General features: G+C 37.8%; 3 protein-coding genes and 2 long non-coding RNA genes across 6 annotated transcripts; 1 reads left to right on the plus strand and 4 right to left on the minus strand.

The window, feature by feature from the left end:
• Positions 1-388: 388 nt before the first annotated feature.
• Positions 389-2,562, minus strand: LOC120441041. Its single transcript, XM_039614663.1, has 6 exons — positions 2,383-2,562; positions 2,013-2,107; positions 1,412-1,538; positions 1,144-1,261; positions 982-1,058; positions 389-842 (listed from the first exon to the last, which is right to left on the minus strand). Exons 1-6 carry the CDS (start codon positions 2,452-2,454, stop codon positions 729-731), a joined length of 603 nt encoding a protein of 200 aa, XP_039470597.1. The 5' UTR covers positions 2,455-2,562; the 3' UTR covers positions 389-728.
• A 263-nt stretch (positions 2,563-2,825) lies between these two features.
• LOC120441043 lies at positions 2,826-4,094 on the minus strand. The gene is made up of 3 exons (XR_005613740.1): positions 3,790-4,094; positions 3,303-3,389; positions 2,826-2,895 (listed from the first exon to the last, which is right to left on the minus strand). It is a non-coding gene; the product is annotated as an uncharacterized LOC120441043 (long non-coding RNA).
• A 6-nt stretch (positions 4,095-4,100) lies between these two features.
• Positions 4,101-5,399, minus strand: LOC120441044. The gene is made up of 3 exons (XR_005613741.1): positions 5,302-5,399; positions 4,514-4,585; positions 4,101-4,420 (listed from the first exon to the last, which is right to left on the minus strand). It is a non-coding gene; the product is annotated as an uncharacterized LOC120441044 (long non-coding RNA).
• Positions 5,400-7,630: 2,231 nt separating this feature from the next.
• On the minus strand, positions 7,631-11,945 carry LOC120441322. Its single transcript, XM_039615860.1, has 6 exons — positions 11,940-11,945; positions 9,296-9,490; positions 9,078-9,161; positions 8,386-8,460; positions 8,198-8,296; positions 7,631-7,873 (listed from the first exon to the last, which is right to left on the minus strand). Exons 1-6 carry the CDS (start codon positions 11,943-11,945, stop codon positions 7,631-7,633), a joined length of 702 nt encoding a protein of 233 aa, XP_039471794.1.
• A 4,712-nt stretch (positions 11,946-16,657) lies between these two features.
• LOC116335839 (cocaine esterase-like) lies at positions 16,658-23,640 on the plus strand. 2 transcript variants are annotated; one of them, XM_039614650.1, is made up of 13 exons: positions 16,658-17,066; positions 17,861-18,053; positions 18,133-18,274; positions 18,499-18,632; positions 21,211-21,364; positions 21,452-21,550; positions 21,665-21,763; positions 21,921-22,064; positions 22,153-22,236; positions 22,329-22,476; positions 22,570-22,719; positions 22,817-22,889; positions 22,970-23,640. In XM_039614650.1, exons 1-13 carry the CDS (start codon positions 16,919-16,921, stop codon positions 23,154-23,156), a joined length of 1,755 nt encoding a protein of 584 aa, XP_039470584.1. In that variant the 5' UTR covers positions 16,658-16,918; the 3' UTR covers positions 23,157-23,640. The 2 variants fall into 2 exon arrangements, with proteins under 2 accessions (XP_039470584.1, XP_031615480.2); XM_031759620.2 differs by having other exon boundaries at positions 16,659-17,066; positions 21,452-21,556.
• The last annotated feature ends 1 nt before the right edge of the window (position 23,641 follows it).

The following is a 23,641-nucleotide window of genomic DNA, read 5'->3' on the forward strand; positions in this document are numbered from 1 at the left end:
ATTTCACTGGATTCTGACTCCAGGCCATCTCCACTCTTCACCCTGTCATCCACACCCAAATTTACTGTACGGTTTTCCAGTAAATCAATAGTTAACTTTACCCAAATTACTGTACTGTTTTCTGATTAAATTAAATCCTAATCTATTACTGAACAAAATGAGTTCATTCAAGTATTTACTTAACTACAAGAAATTTCTTTCCACACAAAATTTAAATTTTCAAAACATCATTCACACACCACCTGAAGTAGCAACTTTAGTTTTAGACATTATTTATTAAGCGCTTAATCACAACAATAGTCACCTCAAGGCACTTTACATAATAACTTAAACCTTACAATAACACATACAGAGAAACACCCAACAATCATATGACCCCCTATGAGCAAGCACTTTGGCGACAGTGGGAAGGAAAAACTCCCTTCTAACAGGAAGAAACCTCCAGCAGAACCAGGCTCAGGGAGGAGCGGCCATCTGCTGTGACCGGTTGGGGTGAGAAATTACATTTCTCATATTACAGATTTCTCAGATTACTATTATACATTTTTGATATATTATTATTCATTATCTGTCATCACACAAATCAACCCAAAAAATCAAAAAGGAAATACTTAAAATACGTGCTCAAAGCAAGAATGTTATACATATTGTGTTATACACATGTGTTCCTCAAAACACCAATAATAACTATAAGCAGATTATTCTAGTAGCTTTCACTGCATGTGGAATTAGGTTACACAAAGCACACACTTCCACTCTGTCTTCTGAGCGCTGCTGAGCTGTTCATTTGTCATGTCCAGGCATTCAGAATGGAACCAGCAGTTGCAGTTATCACACTGGATCTGTAAACAAATAACATATGAGTTTTCATAAACACATGAAGTAAATAATTCTATGATTTCATAAATTACAATCCTTAACAACACAGAGTCAAATAGTTTGTTGTAGATAACATAAAAATATTTTTTAAAAACACTATACCCAGTCAGTGATGGAGGGTCCTGGATTGGGTGGTTTCGCTGTTGCACACATGGCACAGTTGGTGTCACTGTCAAATACTAAAACATAAAATATATATATATATGTTAGTGTCAATCAGTTTGACACAAACAAATATGTCCATTTGAAAAAGAGATTACACACCTGAGGCCTTAAGTATTGTCTGTGCAAATGTCCTTCGTGCCTGGGCCATCTCTTTTTTGTCGTCAAAAAATGTCATTTCTGGTTTATTTGGGAATGCTTCCATTACTGCTTTGGCCATCTGAAATGAAAACAAAAAATAAAATTTCATTGAAAACATCTGCAAATGTTACACTTCCTATTCAAATAGTTTAACCTTTTGAGATTATTTTAACTTATCTTCTTATCTAATTTTACAGAACAATATTATTGCTTTAATGTGGTACCATACCATGATGACCATTACTCCGCAGCTAGAACCATCACGTTGAAATGGATGTGTCAGTACTCCTCCTCGAAGTCTCACATTTACCCAGTCTGTTTTGTTGTAGCATGTCCTTCTCATTTTGAAGTATTCACTGTGTGAACATAATGTACATGACATTTATATACAAATGAAAGATAAAAGTCACACAGAAAAAGAACATTCTGTACTTTTTCATAAATCACATAGACACATATAATACATATCAATGTGTTTTTAATGGCGTGTCAGAAAGCCCTGTGCTCTAGATTATGTTACATGAAGTATCAAAAATAATAACATGTTCTTTGAAATCTACAAATGTTAACTGTGTCAAATGTCTCACTGCTTAAACACTGTCAGGGTATTTTTATTATTTAAAATTACATATGTGTGTAATTTTGAAGTAATTTTTTTTAATTCTTTCAACAAGAACTGATAACCATGGATTTTATTACACTTTCATCTACAACCATATGTTCACCTATAGAAAAAGACATCCTCTGTCCTCCTGTCACTTTTCTAATGGCATTACAGAGTACCTAATATTTTATGTTATTATTATATACATGTAATAACGCATAATTACCGGAATCTTTTGGCTGCACGGTCAGACTCTTCCTGCTCCAAAGAGTTTCTTGAAGGATCGACCAAATACAGACAGCTGTCATCTGCATTTATGTACTGCGATAGATATATAAATTTAAAAAGTAAATAAATTATGAAGAATGTTTTATTGAAACAAACTTTTTTTTCACAGAAATGCTGCTTGTACTAACCAGAAACTTCCAGTGTACATTTCAATGTTCACAAAGGATAAAATAGCTCGGTAGTTGTCAAAGTTCACCTGTGACATATTAGGAATTATTTACAAATTTGCAACAATACTTTTTCATTTATATCAACAGATTAATAAAATTTAAAAACTGAATTCTAGAATATATGAAATAAAAATTTACCTTGGACAAGCTTTGTCTCCTGATTAGTTCTCTCTCTCCATAGAGGATCACACCGCTCGTGTAGTGGTTCATAATGTAGATATTATTCCCCAGATTCAGCCGAATGGCCCAGTGGTGCAGGAGACTTTCAATGACCTGAGGAGTATAATAAATAAACTTTTATTACTTTGTAAACATGATAAATTTTTTAATACAAAGGTTAATAAAGAGTTTTTACTTACGTATACTCAGTATTCAGTCATGAGGATATGCCTGGAATGTAGATCTAAAGGAGTACTTACTGAATGTGTAGGGAACAACTAATGTTCTGCCCCAGCTTTAACGTTATCCTTATGCAGTACTTTTGGGGGAAGGGGGTTAATACCTGGATACATACCTCTCCAACAAGCCAGCTGTGTGGTCTAAGGGTCAGGAACTCACTGTGACGTATGACAAAGTTGTTGTACCTCTAATCTGAGATGGGACCACAGAAACAACAACTTCCGTTTCCTGTTGTTTCCACAAATATGCGACCTGTGTTTCAACAAGACAATAGTAACTAAATAAATTTCTAAAAATTCTTCTTAGGAGAGGTTTTAAATGTAATTTTTAAAAGTATTTTATGTACCTGACGCAAACAACACGAAAACATCTCCAAATTTGACATAGATTTTAATGTAATTTATTTGAGATGTTAAACTACAATAAGAAATTAAAAATTGAGTCAGTTACTGTTGTTCTTGTAAAATTAAGGCCAGTAACTTGTAAATGTTACATTTATTGTTGGACTGACATTTGTCATTTTTCTGTGATCTGTAATTTTCATTCATCAACACATACATATAATAAAATCTAATATATAATTACAAAAATATGTACTAACAAACTTGGTTTTTCAAACACATGACATAGTTTTTGAATTAGAGTTTGTGAAACATCACCTGTGATGCAGTGTCCTTTGTTAGACCGGTTGTGTTTCTCTCAAGGTGCTCTGTCCTTTCCAGAGTAGATGGAGAATCCTCTGGCCCCTCGATTTGTGGGTTGAATTTAAAAGAAAATATTTGTTACTGCTGTGATCATTTTAAGTAATGTTTTATTAAGGAAAACATGGCATTACCTTTTGCATGAATTACACGTTATTAATGCTGATATATTTCACATAATACTAACTAAGTGCGGTGTTTGTTGGCTTACAAAATCATAACAAATGAAGAAGAACAACATAGCCTGAATGTATTTAATGACTGCTACTTTTTGTGGCCTAATTTTTATTGCACAATTTGAAAAGGGTTATTCTATGCATCAAAGATGCGATAATTCTTCAATTTCACTTGTTATTTCATTATAATTATTTATTCATGCTGATTGTTATAATTGTTTTTCTAACACTAAAGATGACAATTGTATTTTAAAAATGGGTGTACTCACTGTCCTCCTGACATCAGAGAGTGGCTCCAAAAGGATCTCTTTGAAGGCCCTTTCCATTTCCTTCACGGTTGGATCATCGTTGTTTACCAGGTGTATTTCAAATGGAGGACTTGTGGGGTTCTTATGTTTAATGTACTTTTGATTGTGGTGACTACAACATCAGCACAAATTGAGACTGGAAAGTTGAATATTCCAGAGCTCACTGCTGGAATGGCAACAGATGAAAATTTGTGCTCTTCTGCACATGTCATGACATTCAAAATACCTTTAGTTAAAAGTTTCTTTGCATGGGATATCATGTGCACTGTGGGTCATTCTGCAGACACGGGCCTACCAAATGAATCAGCTTCATGCAAGGTAGTTTGCCTGCTGTGGTAACTGCAACTTGTCCAGCCTTTAATTTGCCATTTTTGGCAATGAAGACATCACTCTCTGCTTGGATAGTACGTCCTCCAGTAGCAGACAGTGCCTTTGCAAGTCCACCCATGTGAGAGAGACTTTCATTAGCTGCATTCACAATTGCATCCACTTTGAAGTCACATAAATCTCCTTTCCATACTGTGACCGACACTTTATTAGCCATGTATGTTGCTATTTTTTGGCAAACGGCTATTTGTTCCTGGCTCTCATCCTACAAAGATAGACACATGTCAATTTTCAGAGTCATTTATGACAATAACACACAAAACATAAATGTAGACTTTAAAAACATATCTAAAAATACCTGGTTTTGACGAGCATCATGTTGTTTGTGCTGTTCCTGTTTAAACGTTTGAACAGTGGTCTTCCCTTTTATCTGTTAACAGATAACATTTTTGAATGACTTTATATAATAGAATATAATAGACAATAGGATATGGTCATCAATGACACAAACTTGTTCTGATTTGAGATGTATGTAACGAGTGAGCATCTGTCCTGCTGTTGGTGTACCATACAGGCACTGATATGACTGTGTATGAGTGCCTAGTCCCCTTAAAGGACTCTGTCCAACATTACATCCCAAGTAAACAGAGGAACTATGAGAGAAAAACATGGGCAGTATGTGATGCCCGGTCCAGCTGTACAGAGAACATGCTAGTGTACGATTGCAAACTTGCTTGCCTGCAGTCAGGGCACGTGAGCTGTGCTTAATACAGTAGGTCTCCAAAAGACAATGATCACCCTTGAAAGCTTGTTTAATTCATATGCCCTTGGCCTACAACTGCTGAAAACAAAGCTGTACATGGTGTGACCAGCAAAAAGCACTTGCATTGTTTGTCATTAAAGTGGGGGTTCACTAAGGCCCATGCCTAGGTGTAATACATTGTCATAAAACATAATAATTTCAGGTAATCAGTTGGAATACAGTTTGATAAAACTGTATTCCACGGATAATAATTTATAATTTATAATTGATGCTTTATAAATAGTCAAAGCAGACGCTTTACCCCAGAGGACAAAAGGAGTATGGGAATCGGGAGGACATCACAAGGTTTAATTATTGAAAATAATGGGAACATGATGACTTACCTCAGTTTTCTTTTTCTTCAGTGGCAGTTCGGTCACTAACGGTGACACGTACACACCTTTCCGCTTAATGCGTTTGTCTTTCCATTTCTCCATTTCCACGCCGAAAAAGACTGTTGATTACACATACATACTTTTAATGCTTACTTATTTTATCATCTTTTAATTCTACAGTCATAGCCAAATGTTTTCACTTTTTCTTAGTTTCTTGTTCTATTTGTATAAAACATCATTTTCATTATTAGGAAGTTATTCATACCTTTTGTCTTGATTTTTCATGTCTGCATATTCAAGCAGGAGGGCATCATGCATTTTTTGATAAATTTCCACAAAGTCATCAAGCCTTGTCAGTCTCCTTCTCTGGATACGGATTTTTTCAAATCCCACTGGCTTTTCTCCATGATTCCTTGGGTTCTGTTGTCTTGTGTAAAATTCTTAAATGCAATAGTACATTGTTTAAGTCAGTATCTATGGATTGTAAATTTATATACAATTTATGTTTCTTTTTCACTTATTCTTCTCGCTATGATACCTGGTTCTTGGATTGCTGAATGTCACCATAGAGTTTACTGAGCTGCTGGTAAGCAGGACCAGTACCATGACGTCCAAGATCCCCAAGAAGAATACAAGTAATTCAAAAACATAATTAAAATAGATAATTCAACATTTATCACATTTACATTTATTAATAAATGACAATTTATGATAGTAATACAACAAATAAAAAAAAATGTACCGAGCATCATTGATGACCACAAAGTTGCATGTGGTAGAAGGTGATTTACCAGACCGGCAATAAATTTGGGTGCATGAAAGATGTTTCTTTCACCCTCACAGTCCAGTGTTGCATTGTCAACAATTGCCTGGAAATGGGTCTTCAAGGGGCATTCTGAACATCAGTCTGTAAAACAGATATATATCTATATTCAGTAAGTTATCAAAGCAAAGAGAAATTAATTATATAAAATGTTATTGTGGTTTAAAATATATATATATTTTTAATAATTTAAATTCATTAATTCATTTGGGACATACACAAGTAAAAAAGTTATTAATAAGATTACTTAATAAATCTTAGCTAACCTTGTAGTCCTCAGCAATCACAGTCTTTTCATCCAAATCCAGGGTCCCCCTTTTTTGCATAAGGATTTTCAAGTTGTTGTAGTGTTTTGTTACGTTCCTTCCACTACAAGGACTGCCAAACAGTATTGCTGCACTATGGACAACATCATCCATGTCTTTTAAGTTATCACAGCATGCAAGGAGCCCAAACACATGCATTCCAAGCCTGTAGTTCTCTGGAATGCTGGGAAAATGAACGAATGAAATCACTGTTAGTTGGGCCTTTACATTACAAATCTTGTATTCTTTTTAATTATTGATATAAATGTACTCACTGTTTTTACAAAGGTCCTTGGCATTTTTCATGACATGGCTCAAACATCGATGAAGAATGGGAATGTTGAATTCCTGTGCTGAATGCTGGCCAGTGAGTAAGACATAGTACTTCTGCAGCAGATCCTCCAGACTTGTTCTGCAGAATGTCATGGAAATGGATCGAAGGAGTACTAGGGATCCATCACACATGAACATGACAGGCCTGTTGTAGGCCCGATTACCAAATGCTCTTACCAGATCAGTCTGAAAGGCCTGCAAGAAGTATGTCACAGAGGCAGTAGTGTGGTCACATGTGACATATGTAGCAACTGGAAGAGGAGAAGCACCTTTGGATGGGTTTCTGACAACCAACTCATACACATAATATGGTGGCCTTCCAGCACTTTCTTTTCTTATTATACTTCCAGTGGCATCAAAGTACACAATGTCTTCTTTGCATCTTTGATGAAAAACTGACAAGGTTTTCTTAGACCACAGCATTATGCCCTTTGGATGCATCAGAATCTTCTGCAGTACATCCTTTTCAGTGTCCTGATACTGTTGAATTATCTTTGTAAGCTCATCAACTCGTTGGGATCTGCTCTACTGGCTTTTCTTTCAGACCATGCAATGTTTTTCAAGACTTCTTTTGTTGGAGCATCATCCCTGTTGCCAGATTGGATCACCTTTGTGGCACTTTCTGTAAAGACTCCAAGTACAAGCTCCTTGGTAATTTGTTTTGAGGAGTTCTCCAGCACTTTGACGTGATTGTGCACGCACAGGCCGCCTTTTCAGCTCTTTGTTATTATGGCAGACCTCACCTCCTTTAAAAACGACTTCTGCTTTCAGTGTCTCTTCGTCATAAACCACCACATCCACAGTAACAGGGCAGTCCTGAAATCTGCAGTACCCCATACACCTGAAAACCGGTGCCTTTGATCTTGAAGAGAGTTTTTCACACTGTGTCTCGAAATCCAAAACTGCAGTACGGATTTAGGGTTCTGATTCCACTAGCAATTATATTTGTCCAATGCAGTCCTTTAAATATTCTTCCTGACTGATGTTGCCGTAACTCCTTCCATTCATTCTCATTTATGAAAAAGAAAGTTTTCTGCTGTGGCAAACCAGATGTGAAAAATCTTTCTCCTGAACTGCTACTGTCTGTGTTGACCTTAGCTGATTCATCTGATTCATTCCTCTGCAACATACAGATATATATTTCAAAAAAGATATAAATACTTTCAATGTTTGTCACTACAGTGTCTCTATGAAACAGCATCATTATGTTACAATTTCACTAATGAACCCATAGTACAAGTAAGTGAATATGACTAAGAAATATTTATTTTACCTCTAAAGATCATCACAAAAAGATTTTAACTTTAAATTTAAACTTTGGATTACATTTAAAAAGACTAAATTTTTAATATAATAATTACATCCTGATAGTGTTTAACAAAAATATAAACTCCGTGTTTTCTTTCTCTGTTGTGCATTAAAACAGCAAAAGTTATGAAATTACCGTAGCATTTGCATTTGAAGATGAAGATTTAGAGTCACTCTCGAGGGATTGTGTGTCTGGGGTATGGATGCCGCTCTCTGCAGTTTTTTGAAGTGCATCCTGGGAAGAGAAAGCGTTTTCGTTAATTTACAAATTAATGTTTTTCCAAGGTATCACAATGTAATACTAAATAATATACAAATAATTACCTCTTTTCTTGAAGGTAAAGGTACATTTCCTACAGATTGTGGAGACTTTGGCACAAGAACAATGTCTTCCTCATTCTAACGAATCACAAATTAATTAAAACATAACAATTAGACTGAAATATCTGTATGTCTTTGTTAACATACATTATTACAAAATATTTTGAAAGGAATCACTATGTAATGATGGTTTTATAAGGGAAAAAATATTCAGCAAAGGAATATAGTACTATAATTATTGTAAATGATAAAGTAATATTCTGATTCAGATTTTGGAACTTGATTGGGCAATAACAAGATCAAATGGAGAAATTAGAAGGGTGGAAGACAAGGAGTGAAAAGTTATTCAGCAGCAGGAGGATGAGTTGGTTACTCCTTTAAAATGGAGGTCAGATGTGACACTCAGGTCTTTGTGAGGCTGTCCTGTGGGTGCTTAAGGCTCTACACCTCATGGTTTGGTGATTTGCTTTGATATGTGTTTACTTGCTGTTAAGCCTATTGTAATCTACTTTCTTGCTCTCCATATGACTCATTATTACTCTGTTTCAAGATTTAAATTATTTTAAAGATGAAATTTTGGAGTGAATTTGTTTTATTTGTATCTAAAAAGCTGGATCTCTACTATAGCTGGATAAGGTTGTCATAATGGCTTCAAAATTTTAAATCTGACAGTAAGTGTATGACACATTTCTTACAATGGAAGGAACATCATCTCCAAGGGTTGTCTCTGCAGTAGGAAAATCAGTCTGTAGCAAGGGACCCTCTACCCCTGATGTGGTCTGTAAAAATATTTGATTTTTGCATAATAATTTTTATTACAGGAAGTTCTACCAAAGAAATATCTGTTCTTTTTTTTAAACTTTTTTATTTAAATGGAATAAATATAAATACTTTGTGAAAAAACATTGCTTACCTTTTCATACTGCAGGACTGCTTTGAGAATTTTTTTCCTATTAAGACATGTATTAGGCACTCCCAAATCTCTTGAGACATTTTCCCAAAAGCCATGCACTTTGTGAACACTGTAGGTCTTTAGACTGGTCCCGGGTTCAGCATACTTGTGAATGACCTCTAATATATTTGGCAGGGATTTTGAAATTGTCCGTGCCTTTTATGTAAAAGAGAACAGTGACATTAACACATCTTTGTTCAATCTGTATCACTTACACCACAATAATGTATCACATTATTTTTTGTTAAATTACTTGCCTTTCCAAAACTGAAAAAGTGCAGGTCCTGAAATTTTGAGACAAATGAAAATTAATACAAAGAAAAACAAACCATATGAACATATCTGTTATCCTGAGATCAACCTTGCAATGCTGATCAACAATAACATATGAAACAGCATAAATGTGAACTCTTCATTTAAGTTTAATAGACTTCAGAAAACATTTTGGGGCACTCAAGTACCCACACTCTAGTGATGTCCAAAACGCATGATGCGGAAAAATCTTTTGGTGCATTTTTCTATGCCAACAACATAACAGGTAGCAGTTAGATTTTTGGACATACAAGTGCTAACTAACACAGTCCTTTTTAATGTTTATTTGCTAATACACTATCACTAAGTTCTAAGTTTTAAAATTCACAGTGCAAATTACTGTAATCAACACTATAGTTAAAAAACACAAGCACTAATTCACTGTGTATAATACACATTCCCTACCTGATTTATTACTATTAATAATGTTATACTCTGTTAGATATACATTTTGAGTGGCTCCTAAACCACAAAGACAAGCTGTTAAAGATCGTTGCTCTGAACGTATTTTACAATCATTATCTCAATCACAACGACATGAAAGAGTCATTGTGTCAAGCCAATGAAAAATTAAAATCTGGTAATACCCAGTGCAAATGCTTAAAAGAGAATTTATGACCTTATGTGACAAAAAGACTTTTGTGAGATGAGTTATTTATCATGGTGAACAGTGTTACTTATTATGGTTGTTTTACAACTAATTCAACCAAACATGGATTTTGTTTTAACGTATTTTTCGTACTACAAAATGTTACGTATCTTTCAATTATCTCAATGTGTTATCACTTCTTTTTCTTAATGAATATTTATATTTAAAAAAGATACAACATCAAAAGTTTTAACTACGCTTAAATGGAGTGTGTTACTTTTAAATGTACGCCTAAGAGTACAAAATCTAATCTTAGGTATATGTTATATTTCTATATATATGCTCTCCATCGGTTAGTATATCAATATTATTAAAGTTTTCAAATTCTAAAAATTATGATTTTAGACACATTTCTGGACGAAGACTATATACAAAGCGCAAACAATCTAAAACAATTTTCTATAATTAGACTGAGGAAAATAACTGGCATTAAATGGCTAGAATGTTCTCGTTTCTTGTTAATAGTCCAATTTTTAGTGTTAATTACTCACCTTTCCATTTTATTGTTGGTGGGTAAACCGAAAATTTTTGTCCACGTAGGCCTCGAAGAAAAGTTCAGTGTACTAATAATATGTAATGACAGCGTAACCACATATAACCGTTTCCTGTCGCAATGAAAGCTACGTTATCTGTCCGTGCGACGCAACGACTCAAATACCGAAAGATCAAAGGTGGGTTGGCTATATGTCATGTGACTCTTGTCCCACACATCAGTTTGCATTGAATTAACAAAAAATACTAATTTAATTCAAATAATGAAGCAAAATCTAAAAAATGTTAAGGCAATGTACAACCTTTTAATGTCATGTATAAAATATAATCAAAATAGTATTGGCAGAAATATTTCTATGAGTTACAGTATGAAAAAACAAAAAATGTATGAAACCTGCAATCAAAAGGCAAGATATTGTATAGGTAATTCATAATATTAATGTTAAAGACAATGAGTGTCAGAGAAAAAGACAAAAGCATATTGCTTAAAATATATTGTAAAAGATGTGATTAAAGACTTTCATATAAATTATGAGAATTGAAAATTGTTTTTATACCTCTAAGACTACTATTAACGACAACGATTCTCCTCTGTGGTCTTCCTCATTCATCCTGTTTGGAGCTTAATGTTCAACATCCTTTATCTATTAAAATTACAGAAGGAGAAGAAAATAATCATCAGAGCAGGAGTCATGATAAATGATAAATAGATTACTAGTACATACAAACATAACACTTGCATAATTTCTCTGATAACGCTGCATTGGATGGGTTTATTAACAGTGGGCTGAAATTGTACTACAGTATGCTGGTGAGGAACTTATTTGAGTGTTGAATAAAATGTCCTCCACAATCTGTATATGAATTGTCATTAAAACCATAGAGATTCTTACTTATAAAGGAAAGAAAGGTGGGACAATACACATCAACATATAGTGTATATTTTTGAAACATTACAAAGATACAGGTAATTCTGGGTTCACCTGAATTACAGATTAGACTGGTGGACAAGCAGAGATGTTGTGTACAACTGGTGACAGCATCAGTGACAGGGATGCCAAAAGGAAGAACAAATTAATCAGCAAGGCTGGAAGCAGAATTAGGAGGCGTCAGAGTCAGTGAGGGTCAGAGATCAATGAACAAATTGCCCACCTTCATGGATAATGCATCACCCTCAAAAGGATTCAAAATTTGGGCCATGAAGAACAGTTCAGGAAACCTATTTTATTGTTTCATCTATGAAACTGTATAAACGAAATGTAAATTTTGTTAAAGGAAAACACATTTGTAAGCCATAAGAAACAAACATGCTTTGCATTATACCTTCAAACATCTGTATAGATTTCATGCAATATTTATTAACTGAATTTCCAAACATGTCTTGCATAGTGAGAGTATCTTTTACTGTTGATATGTCAATGATATGTATTTTTTATGACTAAATAATGCTCTATCGAACACCTGGCAATAACAGCAGGTGTGGCAATTTAGTAATTACTTGTTTAAATTTGATATTATTTTAGGCAGTATATTTTCTTAGCCTTTGTCATACTCTGTTAACACAGCAATCTCAGAAACCGTACAGTAAATTTGTCTGTGGATGACAGGGTGAAGAGTGGAGATGGCCTAGAGTCAGAATCCAGTGAGATATCTGTGTCACCTCTTATACTTTTCCTGTAATCTGAGGTCAAAGATGGGAATATATAGAGTACAGTACAGTAAATAGTGCAAAGTTTACTATCACTTTTCTCAAAAACCGTACAGTAAACTTGTCTGTGGATGACAGGGTGAAGAGTGGGGGTCACCTAGAGTCAGAATCCAGTGAAATATCTGTGTCACCTCTTACAGTTTTCCTGTAATCTGAGGTGAAAGATGGGAATATATAGAGTACAGTAGAGTAAAATGTGCAAAGTTTACTATCAATTTTCTCAAAAACCGTACAGTAAATTTGGCTGTGGATGACAGGGTGAAGAGTGGAGATGGCCTAGAGTCAGAATCCAGTGAGATATCTGTGTCACCTCTTACAGTTTTCCTGTAATCTGAGGTCAAAGATTTGAATATATAGAGTACAGTAGAGTAAAATGTGCAAAGTTTACTATCAATTTTCTCAAAAACCGTACAGTAAATTTGTCTGTGGATCACAGGGTGAAGAGTGGGGGTCACCTAGAGTCAGAATCCAGTGAAATATCTGTGTGACCTCTTACAGTTTTCCTGTAATCTGAGGTGAAAGATTTGAATATATATAGTACAGTACAGTAAATAGTGCAAAGTTTACTATCACTTTTCTCAAAAACCGTACAGTAAACTTGTCTGTGGATGACAGGATGAAGAGTGGGGGTCACCTAGAGTCAGAATCCAGTGAAATATCTGTGTCACCTCTTACAGTTTTCCTGTAATCTGAGGTGAAAGATGGGAATATATAGAGTACAGTACAGTAAATAGTGCAAAGTTTACTATCACTTTTCTCAAAAACCGTACAGTAAACTTGTCTGTGGATGACAGGGTGAAGAGTGGGGGTCACCTAGAGTCAGAATCCAGTGAGATATCTGTGTCACCTCTTACAGTTTTCCTGTAATCTGAGGTCAAAGATTTGAATATATAGAGTACAGTAGAGTAAAATGTGCAAAGTTTACTATCAATTTTCTCAAAAACCGTACAGTAAATTTGTCTGTGGATGACAGGGTGAAGAGTGGAGATGGCCTAGAGTCAGAATCCAGTGAGATATCTGTGTCACCTCTTACAGTTTTCCTGTAATCTGAGGTCAAAGATTTGAATATATAGAGTACAGTACAGTAATTTGGGTAAAGTTTACTATCACTTTTCTCAAAAACCGTACAGTAAATTCGTCTGTGGATGACAGGGTGAAGAGTGGGGCTCACCCAAAGGTCAGAATCCAGTGAAATATCTGCGTCACCTCTTACAGTTTTCCTGTAATCTGAGGTGAAAGATGGGAATATATAGAGTACAGTACAGTAAATAGTGCAAAGTTTACTATCACTTTTCTCAAAAACCGTACAGTAAATTTGGCTGTGGATCACAGGGTGAAGAGTGGGGTCACCCAGAGTCAGAATCCAGTGAAATATCTGTGTCACCTCTTACAGTTTTCCTGTAATCTGAGGTGAAAGATTTGAATATATAGAGTACAGTACAGTAATTTGGGTAAAGTTTACTATCACTTTTCTCAAAAACCGTACAGTAAATTCAGCTGTGGATGACAGGGTGAAGAGTGGGTCTCACCCAGAGTCAGAATCCAGTGAAATATCTGCGTCACCTCTTACAGTTTTCCTGTAATCTGAGGTGAAAGATGGGAATATATAGAGTACAGTACAGTAAAATGTGCAAAGTTTACTATCAATTTTCTCAAAAACCGTACAGTAAATTTGTCTGTGGATCACAGGGTGAAGAGTGGGGGTCACCTAGAGTCAGAATCCAGTGAAATATCTGCGTCACCTCTTACAGTTTTCCTGTAATCTGAGGTGAAAGATGGGAATATATAGAGTACAGTACAGTAAATAGTGCAAAGTTTACTATCACTTTTCTCAAAAAACCGTACAGTAAACTTGTCTGTGGATGACAGGATGAAGAGTGGGGGTCACCTAGAGTCAGAATCCAGTGAAATATCTGTGTCACCTCTTACAGTTTTCCTGTAATCTGAGGTGAAAGATGGGAATATATAGAGTACAGTACAGTAAATAGTGCAAAGTTTACTATCACTTTTCTCAAAAACCGTACAGTAAACTTGTCTGTGGATGACAGGGTGAAGAGTGGGGGTCACCTAGAGTCAGAATCCAGTGAGATATCTGTGTCACCTCTTATACTTTTCCTGTAATCTGAGGTCAAAGATTTGAATATATAGAGTACAGTACAGTAATTTGGGTAAAGTTTACTATCACTTTTCTCAAAAACCGTACAGTAAATTCGTCTGTGGATGACAGGGTGAAGAGTGGGGCTCACCCAGAGTCAGAATCCAGTGAAATATCTGCGTCACCTCTTACAGTTTTCCTGTAATCTGAGGTGAAAGATGGGAATATATAGAGTACAGTACAGTAAATAGTGCAAAGTTTACTATCACTTTTCTCAAAAACCGTACAGTAAATTTGGCTGTGGATCACAGGGTGAAGAGTGGGGGTCACCCAGAGTCAGAATCCAGTGAAATATCTGTGTCACCTCTTACAGTTTTCCTGTAATCTGAGGTGAAAGATTTGAATATATAGAGTACAGTACAGTAATTTGGGTAAAGTTTACTATCACTTTTCTCAAAAACCGTACAGTAAATTCAGCTGTGGATGACAGGGTGAAGAGTGGGGCTCACCCAGAGTCAGAATCCAGTGAAATATCTGCGTCACCTCTTACAGTTTTCCTGTAATCTGAGGTGAAAGATGGGAATATATAGAGTACAGTACAGTAAAATGTGCAAAGTTTACTATCAATTTTCTCAAAAACCGTACAGTAAATTTGTCTGTGGATGACAGGGTGAAGAGTGGAGATGGCCTAGAGTCAGAATCCAGTGAGATATCTGTGTCACCTCTTACAGTTTTCCTGTAATCTGAGGTCAAAGATTTGAATATATAGAGTACAGTACAGTAATTTGGGTAAAGTTTACTATCAATTTTCTCAAAAACCGTACAGTAAATTTGTCTGTGGATCACAGGGTGAAGAGTGGGGGTCACCTAGAGTCAGAATCCAGTGAAATATCTGCGTCACCTCTTACAGTTTTCCTGTAATCTGAGGTGAAAGATGGGAATATATAGAGTACAGTACAGTAAATAGTGCAAAGTTTACTATCACTTTTCTCAAAAACCGTACAGTAAATTTGGCTGTGGATCACAGGGTGAAGAGTGGGGTCACCCAGAGTCAGAATCCAGTGAAATATCTGCGTCACCTCTTACAGTTTTCCTGTAATCTGAGGTCAAAGATTTGAATATATAGAGTACAGTACAGTAAATAGTGCAAAGTTTACTATCACTTTTCTCAAAAACCGTACAGTAAATTTGGCTGTGGATCACAGGGTGAAGAGTGGGGGTCACCCAGAGTCAGAATCCAGTGAAATATCTGCGTCACCTCTTACAGTTTTCCTGTAATCTGAGGTGAAAGATGGGAATATATAGAGTACAGTACAGTAAATAGTGCAAAGTTTACTATCACTTTTCTCAAAAACCGTACAGTAAATTTGGCTGTGGATCACAGGGTGAAGAGTGGGGGTCACCCAGAGTCAGAATCCAGTGAAATATCTGCGTCACCTCTTAAAGTTTTCCTGTAATCTGAGGTCAAAGATTTGAATATATAGAGTACAGTACAGTAATTTGGGTAAAGTTTACTATCAATTTTCTCAAAACCGTACAGTAAACTTGTCTGTGGATCACAGGGTGAAGAGTGGAGATGGCCTAGAGTCAGAATCCAGTGAGATATCAGTGTCACCTCTTATACTTTTCCTGTAATCTGAGGTCAAAGATTTGAATATATAGAGTACAGTACAGTAATTTGGGTAAAGTTTACTATCAATTTTCTCAAAAACCGTACAGTAAATTTGGCTGTGGATCACAGGGTGAAGAGTGGGGTCACCTAGAGTCAGAATCCAGTGAAATATCTCATGTCACCTCTTACAGTTTTCCTGTAATCTGAGGTCAAACATGAAGATATTATAAAAGTACAGTATTGTATATTGGTTAAATTTTATTGTTAATTTTCTCTGAATTGTACAGTAATTTTGGCTGTGGATCATGGGGTGAAAAGTGGAGATGAACCAAATTTGGGAGTGGATTGTAAAGTAATATAGTGTCAGGACACAAAAGACTGCGTTTCTTAGCCGGTCTTCATCCGTACCGTAATATACGTAAGAGTAGTGCAACCACATTTTAGGTGCGGCTGGCGGGGCGGCTAGCTTGACTGTGACTTCGTAAGTGAGGGCTCACTTGACCGCAGTAAAGTATTGGTATGAGCACTACAGCTCAATCTGCCTCCAGGCGTCTGCGTTTGGATACTGCGTCCCTCAACACGCAGTCTGCCTAACCTACAGACTACGACACCGACTGACTTGGCAGCAATGGGACAGACAGTTTGCTGTACTTTGATCGCTTTTTGCTGTGGCTTAAAATCAGTGCAATCCCGTCACACCCCGCAGGATACAGTACATGCGCTTACTTCTCTTCGCTTTTCTCTCACTTTTTGCACAATCGTGTGTCGTAATATGCCCCAAGACCACCATGACGTGTCATGCCAGGCAGACTTTTTGCTCTTTAATGTCCGTTTTATTTCTCTGTGTTGCTGCAGACCTGAACGGTAAGTAAGAGGAAACACTTCTTTGAACAACATTTGTCATTCGTGCCTTTGCGTTTATTCATCTATAGACTATCGACGTTTTTTGTTCATAAAAAAGGTCTGCTCATAAATGCCTCTATGGAAAGTGATCACCCCCGCAGTAAGATTGTTTGTTTACAAACTAACTAACTAATAGATACCCTTTATTCGTCCAGGTAGTAAAAAAAAACAAACATTTCCTGCATTTAACTCATCTTAAGTAATGAAAGAAGTAAGACTTCTTTCTGTCGATTAAAATTGGTGGAATCACGTGACACCTTGCATGTTATATTAAGTCTTAAGTTACAGGGAGAAAGCCTCGCATGAGGAGGTACTGCCTCTCCTGGCTCTTTTCTTACTTTTTGCAAAGTCGCTGATTGTTGTAATCTGCAGCAAGACCACAATGAAGTCCAATGCAAAGCTGAATTTCTGGTCTTCAATGTCCGTTTTATTTCTCTGTGTTTCTACACACCTAAATGGTAAGTGGAAGAGAAACTCTTCTATGAGCAATTTATCTCTGGACCGTGCACCTCCAGCTGTATGTCCACGACTGGATCAAGGACACATAGTGTTTATATTAACTGACTCTAGTATTTTATTACTGATCTTCACATAGCTGGGGGACTGTAATTTGGTCGAAACTACAAATAAATATGCACATCTATTTTTCTGCTTATTGTATCTTTGTATGAGTATTTTTGAAAACTGAAATATTAGATTTTATAAATTATTTTACTCTTTGTTATGAGTCGCACTGATTTCTAATATCCTGACAGCACCTGTAGTCCACACAAAGCTTGGGAGCCTGAAAGGTGAGTATGTGAGTGTGAAAGGGAAGGAGACTGGCGTCCATGCCTACTTGGGTGTCCCATTTGCCAAACCACCCCTTGGCCCTTCCTTGAGACTGGCTCCACCTCAGCCTGTAGAAGGATGGGAAGGAGTAAGAGATGCCACTAAACAGCCACCAATGTAAGACACCAGTGCTTCGGTTTTTGCAAAACACAGTTTGAGGAATATCCAGCATATATTAAATGTTTTTATTTTTCAGGTGCATACAGCCTGAACGGTTTGCTTTGGCTCTGCTTGATAAACTCGGTTTCTTGTTGGCTGATATCCCAGACATCTCTGAAGACTGTCTTTACCTCAACATTTACACTCCTGCAAAAAGAGCTAATGATGCCAAGCTCCCAGTAAGAATCCTTTGCTGTAGGTTTTGAGCATTGCTGGTCATCACTGAAGAAAAGTTGGGTTTACCTATATATCCAAATATTTTTTTATTAAATTCATGTTAAACATTAGTTTAATAATCTTTGACTGAGACTTATGTAGTTTGCTCAGCTGGCACAGAAATTGCTTTGAAGGAAAGGTAGGAATGAAGAATCAAGACATCAACATCTTTTATTATTCTTTCCAGGTCATGGTCTGGATCCATGGTGGAGGCCTGTCAGTGGGATCAGCTTCAACATATGATGGCTCTGCCCTGGCTGCTTACCAGGACATGGTTGTGGTTCTGATCCAGTATCGCTTGGGACTTCTGGGTTTTCTCAGGTAAATAAACTCAAGTTACCAAATTAGAACATACTGTTGTTTCAAAGACGGCTCATCTTCACCACCTCTAAATCTAGCTTAGTATGCCATTACACTCATTGTCTGTGAAGGTTCTCAGTCATTCAGGTCATCGTAGTCAAAGGAGTTTGCAAAGAAAAGCGTCTGGACTTCTTTAAGTTGCTTGAAGACGTTTCACCTCTCATCCGAGAAGCTTCTTCAGTTCTAAGGTCAAATGGCCGAGAGTCCCAGATTTAAACCCAGTGGGAGTATCCCCCCAAGGAGGGACAAAGGACCCCCTGGTGATCCTCTAATTCGGGAGAAATGGGTAAAGAACTTTTCAGACCGGAATCTCACTGAACCTGAAAAGAGGGTTTTAGCCAAAGGACTCAATTTCGCCATTTCTCCACAACAGTTGCCCATAGTGGACCTCATCACAGCCACAGAAACCGCCATACGGATTAATAAATTATCACAGACAGAAGCAGAGCAAATCAGGATGAAAGTCTCAGCCACCCTCTCCAGTGCGAAAGTCCCTCCGTCTAACCTTACACTACAAGAAAAGAAGGCCGTCGCTTCCCTGAGCAAAGACCACAACATCACTATATTACCAGCGGATAAGGGAAGGTGCACCGTGGTCCTAAACACAACAGATTACCACACAAAGATCACTACTCTCCTCAGTGACAACAACACCTCTGAAGCTTTAAAGCGAGACCCCACAAGCAGCTACAAAAAGGAAAGTTATAGCTTGCCTTCAAGACCTTGAAAAGGACAAAATCATTGACCGCCTCACATATCACCGCCTTTATCCAGGGGATGCCATACCCTGCATTTATGGACTTCCTAAAATCCACAAGGAAGGGGTCCCACTCAGACCCATAGTCAGTAGCATAAACTCAGCCACTTATAACATTGCGAAACACCTTGCTACCATCCTTGCACCGCTCGTGGGAACACCCACACCACATCAAGAACTCCACCGACTTCACCGACAAGGTCCAGAAACTTACCCTGGATCCAGATGAAACCATGGTGTCCTTTGATGTAGTCTCCTCTTCACTTGCATACCCACAGCGGAGGCAGTGGAGACTGTCAGAAAACGACTACAAGAAGACAGCTCCTTGGAAGACAGGACCAACTTCACACCCGATCAGATCTGCACACTGTTAGACCTCTGCCTTACCACAACATACTTCAAATACAACGAAGGCTTCTACAGACAAAAACATGGCTGTGCCATGGGCTCCCCTGTGTCACCTATTGTAGCCAACCTTTACATGGAGGAAGTGGAAAGAAAGGCTCTTGGCTCTTTCAAAGGAGGAGTACCCAGCCACTGGTACAGATATGTAGACGACACCTGGGTCAAAATCAAGACACAAGAAGTGGAATCCTTCACTGCGCACATTAACGCTGTGGATAAAAACATCAAGTTCACCAGGGAAGACACAAAGGATAACTGTTTGCCTTTCCTGGACTGCGCTGTGCACATTGAAGAGAATGGCAACCTCAACATTGAAGTTTACCGGAAGCCCCCACACACGGACCAGTACCTCCTCTTTGACTCCCACAAACTTGGAGTAATTAGGACCCTACACCACCGGGCAGAACATGTTCCCTCTAAGCCTGAAGGAAAAAGAAGGAACACACACATGTAAAGGAAGCACTGAAAACATGCGGTTATCCTAACTGGGCGTTCATAAAGTCAGCAAAGAGGCACAGAAAAGAAGATCAGACACCAGCGAGGGAGGATAAGAAAGACAGACGCAACAACATTGTCATCCCCTATGTAGCCGGTGTATCAGAGAAACTCAGGAGAGTTTTCTCCAAGCACGACATCCCAGTGTACTTCAGACCCAGCAACACACTCAGACAGAAACTGGTTCACCCGAAGACAAAACTCCAAAACACAGACTGAACAACGTGGTGTATGCTGTACAGTGCAGCGAGGAATGCCCGGACCTCTACATTGGCGAGACCAAACAGCCACTTCACAAGCGCATGGCACAACATAGAAGAGCCACCTCCACAGGACAAGACTCAGCAGTCCATCTGCATCTTAAGGATAAAGGTCACTCTTTCGAGGATGCCAATGTTCACATATTGGACAGAGAGGACAGATGGTTTGAAAGAGGAGTGAAAGAGGCCATCTATGTCCACTGTGAGCGACCATCTTTGAACAGAGGCGGTGGTTTACTGACACCAACTGTCTGCCATCTATAATCCAGTTTTGAGTTCCCTCCCCAGACGCCTTAACGCCCACTCACATCCTGGGCCATCTGACCTCAGGAATTCACATGACAAGGTGGGGCCAGGTTTCACAATGAGCTCACCGAAACCCTGGCTGATTAGGTCCCACACCCTTTCACACCTTGGCGCATGTGATTAGAGGATCACCAGGGGTCCTTTGTCCCTCCTTGGGGATACTCCCACTGGGTTTAAATCTGGGACTCTCGGCCATTTGACCTTAGAACTGAAGAAGCTTCTCGGATGAGAGGTGAAACGTCTTCAAGCAACTTAAAGAAGTCCAGACGCTTTTCTTTGCAAACTCCTTTGACCATTACACTCATTGTTCTATCAGCACTGGAGATGAGCACATTTCAGGGAACTTTGGTCTTCTGGATCAGATTGAAGCTCTCAAATGGATCCAGCAGCACATTCACAACTTTGGAGGAGACCCAGGATTAGTTACCATATTTGGGGAATCTGCTGGTGGAGTGAGCGTGTCCCTTCTGGTAAGAATCAATCTCCCTGATAAAGGATTTTATATAAACTTTTGCTGTGGAAAACTACCTTTAATGTGTTCTTACTTAAATTACCAGCTCCTGTCACCACTGTCTGAGGGGCTGTTTCACCGTGCCATTGCTGAGAGTGGCACAGCTGCTATGGATTTACTTGTGGAAAATGATCCTCTACCAAAGGCACAGGTTATTTTATACATGTTCTTATTCTGGGGGATGTGAATCATTTTTCATTGTACACCAATACGAATAATACAATAGATTTGTTTTTCTAAATTGATATCTTTCCACCAGGAGGTTGCAAATGCATCTGGCTGCAGCCTTGAAAGCACAAAGACATTTGCTGATTGCATGAGAAGCCTTGATATTGATATCATAGTGGATTTTACCAAGGTGGGTACTGGGTGGAAACCTGATGTGGCTTTCTGATTAGCTGAACAGTCTCATCATGTCTCTTAAATAACTCAAGTGAATTATTTTTACTTATTTATTTATCTTTTACTGTTTTTATGCTATTGAAATTTTTATTTTTGTACATTTTATTCACAAGGACCGACGTTTAAGATGTCCTGTAAATGTTGATGGGCATTTCCTGACAAAACCTGTGGATGAGCTGTTTCGTAAACATGAACTCCTCACTGTACCATTCATGACCGGTGTCAATAATGATGAAGCGGGATGGATGCTAAAAAATGTAAGTGCCCATCAAAATTTGATATCTTATTTTTCTTTAAACTGGCAATGATAAGTGTAGCTGTGTTTCTTTTTTCTCTTTCTTTTAGTTATTCATTAGTGTTCCACAAAACTGGGCAGAAGGAATGGATCGGGACCAAGTCATAAATGCAATGGCCTTCTTCTATCCCAATGTAAAGCACACACTGCCTGATATCACAAAATGAACCCAACCCGCTCAACCTGCTCAAGCATCTTTGACTGATGTGCTGCTTTTTTCCTTAAGCCTAAGGATGCATTCATCAAAAATTTGATAACTGATGAATATATTGGAAACGGTGCCGACCATGTGAAAAACCGAGATGGGTTCTCTGAGGTTGCTGCAGATATTATATTCAATATTCCAGTCATTAAAACTGCTAATGCTCACAGAGGTAACTTTTATAGATTAATGCACATTTATCTGGAAACAGTTTTTTCATATTTACCACCCTTACTAAGTGTGACACCTGTTTGTCTAACTGTAGAGGCGGGTGCCCCTGTATACCTGTATGAGTACCAGCATTCCTTGAAAATGGTGCAGAAAAGAAGACCGAGCTTTGTTGGGAGTGACCATACAGATGAAATTTTTACAGTGCTGGGATTTTGCTTCACAACTACCCACGTTAAACTCCCTTGTGAGTGAAACCTAAAAACTTTAATCTGACTATGAGATATTTGGGTTGTCGGGGCGTTTTTTGGAGTGCAGGATTTTTTACAAGATTATCTTTTTAGATCCATGCCTTGAGGAGGAGGAAGAGTTGAGCAGAACCATGATGAGCTACTGGGGCAACTTTGCTCGCACAGGGTAGGCTTACATGTTTTAGTATAATAGGAGATAATACTACATACCACATTGTTATATTGTGTATGTCTCTCTGCATGTAGGTCTCCTGATGGGCACAACCTTGTCCACTGGCCAAAGTATGGAGCAGATGAAAAGTACCTGGCGATTGGTTTAAAAAAGCAGGTAACTGCTCAGCACCTGAAGAAGGAGCGGTTTGTCTTCCTGACTCAGACCGTGCCAGAGAAGATCCAACAGCATGAGGAAAATCCAGAACGCAGCGAGCTGTAGAACACTCACATCTCTTCTCTGTAACGTCCATTTTTTATATCATTACCAAATAATAACAACAAACAAGTTAATCGCTTACGGCTTAATCGCCTGCCTTTCCACTCTACATTCACACAAAACTCATACTAGCCAGTACACTATGGTTAATAGTAGATATGTGATTCAGTTCTGCTGCTTGTAATCAGGGTTTAAAATGTTTTAATGAATTCAATTTATTTTAATTTATATAGTGCCAAATCACAACAACAGTTTTCGCAAGGTGCTTTATAATGCAAAGTAAATGCCTTACAATAACCCCAGATGATCCCCTTATGAGCAAGCACTTTGGTAACAGTGGAAAGGAAAAACTCCCTTTTAACAGGAAGAAACCTCTGGCAGAACAATGGCTAAGACAGGGGTAACTATTTGCCGCGATCGGCTGGGGGTGAGAGTAGATGACAATACACATGCAAAACATTGTGAAATAAACAGATTTGACAACCTGG

This window comes from Oreochromis aureus, linkage group 7, assembly GCF_013358895.1.
Source record: "Oreochromis aureus strain Israel breed Guangdong linkage group 7, ZZ_aureus, whole genome shotgun sequence".
Classification (NCBI taxonomy): domain Eukaryota; kingdom Metazoa; phylum Chordata; class Actinopteri; order Cichliformes; family Cichlidae; genus Oreochromis; species Oreochromis aureus.

Excerpts from the sequence above, each read along its gene's own strand:
- LOC120441041 (XM_039614663.1), bottom strand. The coding sequence starts at position 2,454 with ATGAACCACTACACGAGCGGTGTGATCCTCTATGGAGAGAGAGAACTA. Across the intron at positions 1,539-2,012 it reads CGTGCAGCCAAAAGATTCCG|TGAATACTTCAAAATGAGAA; the intron begins GTAATTATGCGT and ends ATGTTCACACAG. Across the intron at positions 1,262-1,411 it reads GCGGAGTAATGGTCATCATG|ATGGCCAAAGCAGTAATGGA; the intron begins GTATGGTACCAC and ends TTTTCATTTCAG.
- LOC116335839 (XM_031759620.2), top strand. The coding sequence starts at position 16,919 with ATGCGCTTACTTCTCTTCGCTTTTCTCTCACTTTTTGCACAATCGTGT. Across the intron at positions 18,633-21,210 it reads GGACTTCTGGGTTTTCTCAG|CACTGGAGATGAGCACATTT; the intron begins GTAAATAAACTC and ends TTGTTCTATCAG. Across the intron at positions 22,720-22,816 it reads TACCCACGTTAAACTCCCTT|ATCCATGCCTTGAGGAGGAG; the intron begins GTGAGTGAAACC and ends TTATCTTTTTAG.
- LOC120441322 (XM_039615860.1), bottom strand. Across the intron at positions 8,297-8,385 it reads CTTTACCTTCAAGAAAAGAG|GATGCACTTCAAAAAACTGC; the intron begins GTAATTATTTGT and ends TTCTCTTCCCAG. Across the intron at positions 7,874-8,197 it reads CTTCAAATGCAAATGCTACG|AGGAATGAATCAGATGAATC; the intron begins GTAATTTCATAA and ends TGTATGTTGCAG.